The sequence below is a fragment of the Xyrauchen texanus genome, chromosome 4, assembly GCF_025860055.1.
Source record: "Xyrauchen texanus isolate HMW12.3.18 chromosome 4, RBS_HiC_50CHRs, whole genome shotgun sequence".
Lineage (NCBI taxonomy): Eukaryota > Metazoa > Chordata > Actinopteri > Cypriniformes > Catostomidae > Xyrauchen > Xyrauchen texanus.
The window spans coordinates 27,167,120-27,173,119 of record NC_068279.1 but is presented as its reverse complement, the minus strand read 5'-3'; the positions used below and the strand labels follow the sequence as shown (position 1 = coordinate 27,173,119).

General features: G+C 40.9%; 1 protein-coding gene and 1 non-coding gene across 11 annotated transcripts in view; one reads left to right on the top strand and one right to left on the bottom strand.

The window, feature by feature from the left end:
• The first annotated feature begins 786 nt into the window (after positions 1 to 786).
• On the top strand, positions 787 to 859 carry trnam-cau (transfer RNA methionine (anticodon CAU)). The gene has a single exon. It is a non-coding gene; the product is annotated as a tRNA-Met (tRNA).
• A 1,660-nt stretch (positions 860 to 2,519) lies between these two features.
• The window catches only part of LOC127636498 (latent-transforming growth factor beta-binding protein 3-like), a 70,731-nt gene continuing 67,250 nt past the window's right edge, over positions 2,520 to 6,000 (bottom strand). For all 10 annotated transcript variants that reach the window (XM_052117057.1, XM_052117076.1, XM_052116994.1 and 7 more), the window contains 3 exons: positions 3,899 to 3,988; positions 3,654 to 3,785; positions 2,520 to 3,332 (listed from right to left, as the gene is read on the bottom strand). In XM_052117057.1, the coding sequence (XP_051973017.1) occupies positions 3,181 to 3,332; positions 3,654 to 3,785; positions 3,899 to 3,988 (374 nt within the window). In that variant the 3' untranslated portion in view covers positions 2,520 to 3,180. The remainder of the gene's footprint in view (positions 3,333 to 3,653; positions 3,786 to 3,898; positions 3,989 to 6,000) is intronic.

The following is a 6,000-nucleotide window of genomic DNA, read 5'->3' as shown; positions in this document are numbered from 1 at the left end:
AATTTGAAGACGCTACGACTTCAGTGACAAGACAGACAGTTGTGTAATATGAACGGTACCACGATCCGACGTCTTTGAAAGACGTGTAGTGTGTAGGAGCCATAAGATATAGAAATTAGACCCCCCCCCCCAACGTTAGTGGAACGTTCTGTGTTTGCTGCGAACCGGTAATATACATAAAAAATAATAATTGAAAGAACTTTTTCTATTTTTTTTTCTCTTCATATTTAACAGAAATAGATATAGATCGGATAGTAGTCAGAACTAAGGATCAAAACAAACTTCTGAATTATATAATCCGAACAAGTGTTTTGGTCAAATATTTATAATGATGTGTACAGGTCGCACCAGACGGCGCTGCACTCATCTAGCCGCACCAGATATTTGGCTGCTTCTAATGTAGCAGGTGAAGAGACAGATAGCATCAGAGGTTGGAGGGGACGGGGGAGTGAAAATAACCCTCTGAAACGAGATGGAATGGGCTGCAAAACGAACGAACAGCAAAAGCAGTTTAACTGCTAAAAACTTGTAGTTTAAACTTTTATTTCACGTAAAACTAATTATGGAGACAAAAGCCGTGTCGACTGCGTGGTTTGGTCGTTTGTGGAATCCATTAACAGAAACGGGCTTGACTGACAGATTGCAGGAGCAAGAAGCAAAATCTACTTAACTTAAATTAGAAGTGTGAATGGAAATCTAAGAACACTATATCCTTAATGTGCGAAGAAACGTGAATGAATTATCACATGACTGTAGATAACGTGCCCTTCTACTACCGTTTCTATAGCCTCGTTGGCGCAGTAGGCAGCGCGTCAGTCTCATAATCTGAAGGTCGTGAGTTCGAGCCTCACACGGGGCAAATTTTTTTCTTTTGCGGGTTCTAAACGTATACAAGTGACGAAGACGCATTTCTTGTAGCGATATCCAGAAATGGTCCAATTACGGCACGCATCGTTACCAAGAATATTCGAAGAATGAACCAATCAGACGCTTGTCACGATCTGGTTGCTGGAATTGACCAATCACGGCCCGTACCGCTACTTGGATTCTTCGAAGAATTGACCAATGAGGCGCGCGTATTACCTAAATATTACCTATTCATGTAAATAATATATTATTTGGGCTTTATGTTAAAAAATTGCATTGCTGTAAATATATAACTTGTAAAATGAGTGTTATTGACTCTCGGCAAAAAGTGTAAAATAAATAAATAAACTGGGTTGTAAGCATTTGTGGTCACGTTATTATAATTTTTATATTTGCACTTATATTTACAATATACTTACAGTTGCAAATCAAGCATTTTAATGTTGGTGATTTCTCATTTCTCACACGGGGCAAAAATGTTTTCATTTGCGGGTTCTAAACGTATACAACTCTCGTATACAAGACGCAATTTTTGTCAAAAAGTAGGCTGTAGTTATATTAAAATTGAGCTTTATGTGTTCAAACAGTACCATTATATTAATGGTTTTCATCAACATCTACAGACATATAGAGAGAAGGGAGACCAACTGGAAATGACAATGCCATGCCAGCTTGGGAATCTCAGATATTTTTTAAATATGAAAGATTTATGAATGTGAATGTGTTCGTGTTTTAGCAACAGCTATTCTAATGTTGAATTTGTGATGTTGTACTTCCCCTAGTGGTAGAAACAATTATTTTATTTTTTTTGCCACTAGAGGGAAGTAGAACACCACAGAAAAACACGTTCTCATTTGGAAAGTTTTTAAATGTATCATGTAAGAAAAATGGCAAGATGAGCTCACGCGTTGCGTTGTATTTTTAAATTTTAAACAGTTCCATCGATACATTTTCCTTATTTTCCAAATAAGCGCTTCGGCAGGGTTTGTGTATCATTACGAAGAATTGTATATTGTGTGATATAAAAATAAAACTATATTAATTTATATATCTAAAAGAGTCACTTATATGTTCGCGTCTTTATAAAGATGTCGTTCCATAATTGTTCCTTGTGTGAGAGACACATCCTGCTGTCAGATCAGTATGTGAGAGCTACATTTACTGTCTAGGCCACGCCCACGCAGAGTCAGTGATTGATGATGGAGATGCTGTGCAGTTCACCTTGGGAAATACCACTAAGGAGGGATCTCCTCTCTCAGGGGCAAGGCACAATCTTGCATCCCCAGATGTGGAACCTGCATGTGTGGCCCCTTGAACAGGGCCCACTGCATGCACCAGAACTTACGCATTCAGTCATGGACACCATTTTACTGGCCAGAGCACGTCCACGAGATGCCTCTATGCACTAAAATGGAAGGTGTTCACTGATTGGTGTCTCTTACATTGTAAGGACCCAGAAACCTTCCTCTCAGGGAACTGAGGTTACCGAGACATTCTGTTGTCAAAGCATGTGCAAACGTTTCATTATTAGTACTTTGAAAATCAGCCATTTTTTCTCAGTCCTAATTGTTAATAACCCAACACTAATTTGAGGAGGGAGAAAGAACAAAAGTAAGAACAAATAGAGACAGAATCAGTCATATAGCATTGAATGCTGATGGTTTGACTTCCTTTCTCGTTTATTATTTTATCTTCATTTCTTTGGTAAATAGCATCTTTCTTAATGTTAAAGAAATTAATAGAACAAAACACTGGTGAACAAAAGACAAATAAAAGCAATAATACAAACAAAGGAATATTTAAAAAATCTAATCATTTATATCAAACAAACAAATGAAAAAGAGCTTTGGGTGCAAACCCCAAAAAATAATAAATGGAGCAGATGAGAAAACAAATTATAAAAAAATAAAATGGTGAGCAATGTTAAAGTCGCCCAAGACATGTAGAGCAGCAACATTAAAAAAAAATACACATTTCATCCAATGGCAATTACTCTTCCAATGACAAATAATTTTCAAATGAGTGCAACCAGATTATTGGAAGAAGAGACAAGCATAAAATGTATAATAACAGCAAAACAAGATATTTCTATTTATGAAGTTAATGGTGATAAACTTAGATTCCCAACATAACATACTAGGGAATGACAGAGTGAACACATGAAATTGTTCATAAATGCAGTTACACTAGATTTGATGAAGTGTATCAGTGGCGGCATATCACTTTTTATGTATGCACATGAGAGTGAGGGTGTAAGAGACTGTGTTTGTTCATAGAAGTGTCCGAGAATTGATTTGATGAGATGCTGTGTCGTTATTGGGCCCTAGCACGTATGCACACATGAGGTCGGCGTGCCGCTACAAATCCAAGTTTACAGTGACATCGAAATGAGCCAAAGGTGTTAATACAGCGTGCATTCTTGCAGGGACTCTGCCCTGGGCTTCGCCCTGAACACTCATCAATATCTAGAAAAAGAAAGAGAGAAGCCAACTTCATTATTATGACTTTTAAAAAGAGCAAAGTGTGTGTATGCAATGTAAACATGTTTTCATCTTGTTAAAATATAACAAAAAATGTATCATACATTGTATGTATAACATCTTTCTGTTTATCTATTTAACTTCAATTCAATCATTTCTACTTGATTTTATTAATACTTTTGATTCTCTTCATAAACAAGTAAATTCAGAGTGGTCAATAAAGTGTAATGAACTTTTCCCAGCTAGTTTAATGCTTTAAAGTAGGAGTTGAATTGAATTTGTTAAACTATCTGCACTCATACCCACCTGTACAGCGTGTTCGTGAATGGTCTAGTACAAATCCAGGATTGCATTCACACATTGTACCCAGATAGGATCGCACACACCGACCATTAGCACAGCTACACTCATCTGAGTCTTCTTCTGAACTATCTCCATCTGAACAGGTGACAGAAAGAGTAATGGAACATTCATTCTGTTTTGTTACTGAAATGACTTTCTGCTTAGCTCAAGGTGAATAACACTGTCACTATTGGCTGTTTCAAGATCACCTGGATTGTAGTTGGAGAAAGCTGCCAAGAATTCCCCCTCTCCATCAGACTCACTTTCCAAATGCATCTCACACAACCTGTTAAAAAGTACTACACACACACACACACACACACAAAAGGAAAATTACGTTACATTACTTTATTCTGCATGTTTTAGTCATTTTAAATATGAAAATTATTTTGACAGCCAGATCCAACCAATATAAAATCAATATCAATCTTGATAAATACCTCAGTAGCCATGGTAAAAGTTATAGTTAAACTGCCACCTATTTTATTATTATTGTTATCTCAGGGAACCTCTGAGAAATCTAATCCCATTTTGTTAGGAATTTGGCCAGGACACTGGGGTTATACCCCTAATCTTTACAAGAATTGCCCTGAGATTTTTAATGACCACAGAGAGTCAGGACCATGGTTTAACGTCTCATCCTGATCCTGACTATAATTAATTAATACCGTAGTTATAATGTATACTTAAGCCATGTCCACACTAATACATTTTTAAATACAGTTTGAAAATGCATCTTTTTCCACATATGTCCACACAGTGTTTTTGTCAGTGGAATATACGTCGCAAGTGGAATATACGTCACAGTGGAATATACGTCGCAAGGGGTTGCCTATGGGGAACCAGTGCATGCGGAGCACCTGTCCCAATACAGGGCGTAGTTAGCACAAGTACTGGGCTGGCAGTGAGTTTCTACGCAAACTCATCTGCCGCAAGGCTAGAAGGAAATCAACAAGGGAACACATCTGTGAACACTGCTGGGAATCAACAACGCACATCTTCAGCTCAAGGGAGGTGAAAGGTGCAAAAAGCGTTATACTTGGCCGGTCGATCTGGACTTACCCGTTTGTTCCTGCTAAGAGACGGGACGAGACCGGCTCAACCCGGAGATTGTAGAATCTTGCAAAGTTGTTGGGTGTAGCCCAGACCACTGCTCTGCAAATGTCAGCTAGAGAGGTGCCACTGGTCAGAGCCCAGGAGACCGCCACACTCCTGGTGGAATGAGCTCATAACCCTGCAGTGAGTGCCATGCGCTTAGTCTGGTAGGCGTCAGCTAAGATGTCGATGATCCAGTGGGCAATCCTCTGTTTGGAGACAGTGCTGCTGTCCACCAAAGCAGACAAAGAGCTGCTCAGAGATTCTAAAGCCCTGCGTGCGATCCAAATAGATGCGTAAAGCGTGCATCGGACACAGCAACGCTAAGGCTGGGTCTGCCTCCTCTTGGGGCAGCGCTTCCAGGTTCACCACTTTGTCCTTGAAAGGGGTCGTGGGAACCTTGGGCACATAGCTCGGTCTGTGTCTCAGGATCATGTGAGAGTAGCCTGGACCGAACACCCAGGGACGTTTTGCTGACAGAAAACGCCTTCAGGTCCCCTACCCTCTTGATGGAGGTGAGCGCCATTAGAAGGGCAGTCTTCAAGGAGAGTGCCTTAAGCTCTACTGACTCTAAGCGCTCAAAGGGAGCCCCACGCAGAACTTGAAGGACTATGGAGATGTCTCATGAGAGAACGAGGCATGGTCTAGAGGGATTCAACATCCTAGCGCCTCTCAGGAACCTGATAATCAGGTCATGCTTCCCTAAAGACTTGCCCTCCACTGTGTCGTGGTGTGCAGCTATGGCAAAAACGTACACCTTCAAGGTGGAGGGGGACAGCCACCTCACCACCAAGGAAGCCATATGCCCCAGGAGCCTCTGAAATAGTTGAAATATCAGCGCCTAACCGTAGCAAATGAGCGTGCCGGGGAATGGAAGGTCTGCGAGGATTTATCCGGCAGAGGTAGTTCCATTGTTGTCCCCAAATTGCCCCCAGTGCTTGCTGCGCTGGACTCAAACCCGTAGGTAGAAGGACCGAGGCAGGGAGCCGCTGGGGTGGCTTTCTTAAGAAAGCGAACTGCGACCGCAACGTTGCCTTGGTCATGCACTCGCAAAGAGGGCATGACGCATCAACAAAAGATGTCTCGGCGCGGGCGATGCCCAGGCATGAAAGAGCGATCGTGGCCATCAGAGGGCAAGAGATATCGACCGCCACCAGGAATAACAGAAAAATGTAATAAATGTGCTGTAAAGATCCAGCATAGGTGAGGGTTGGAA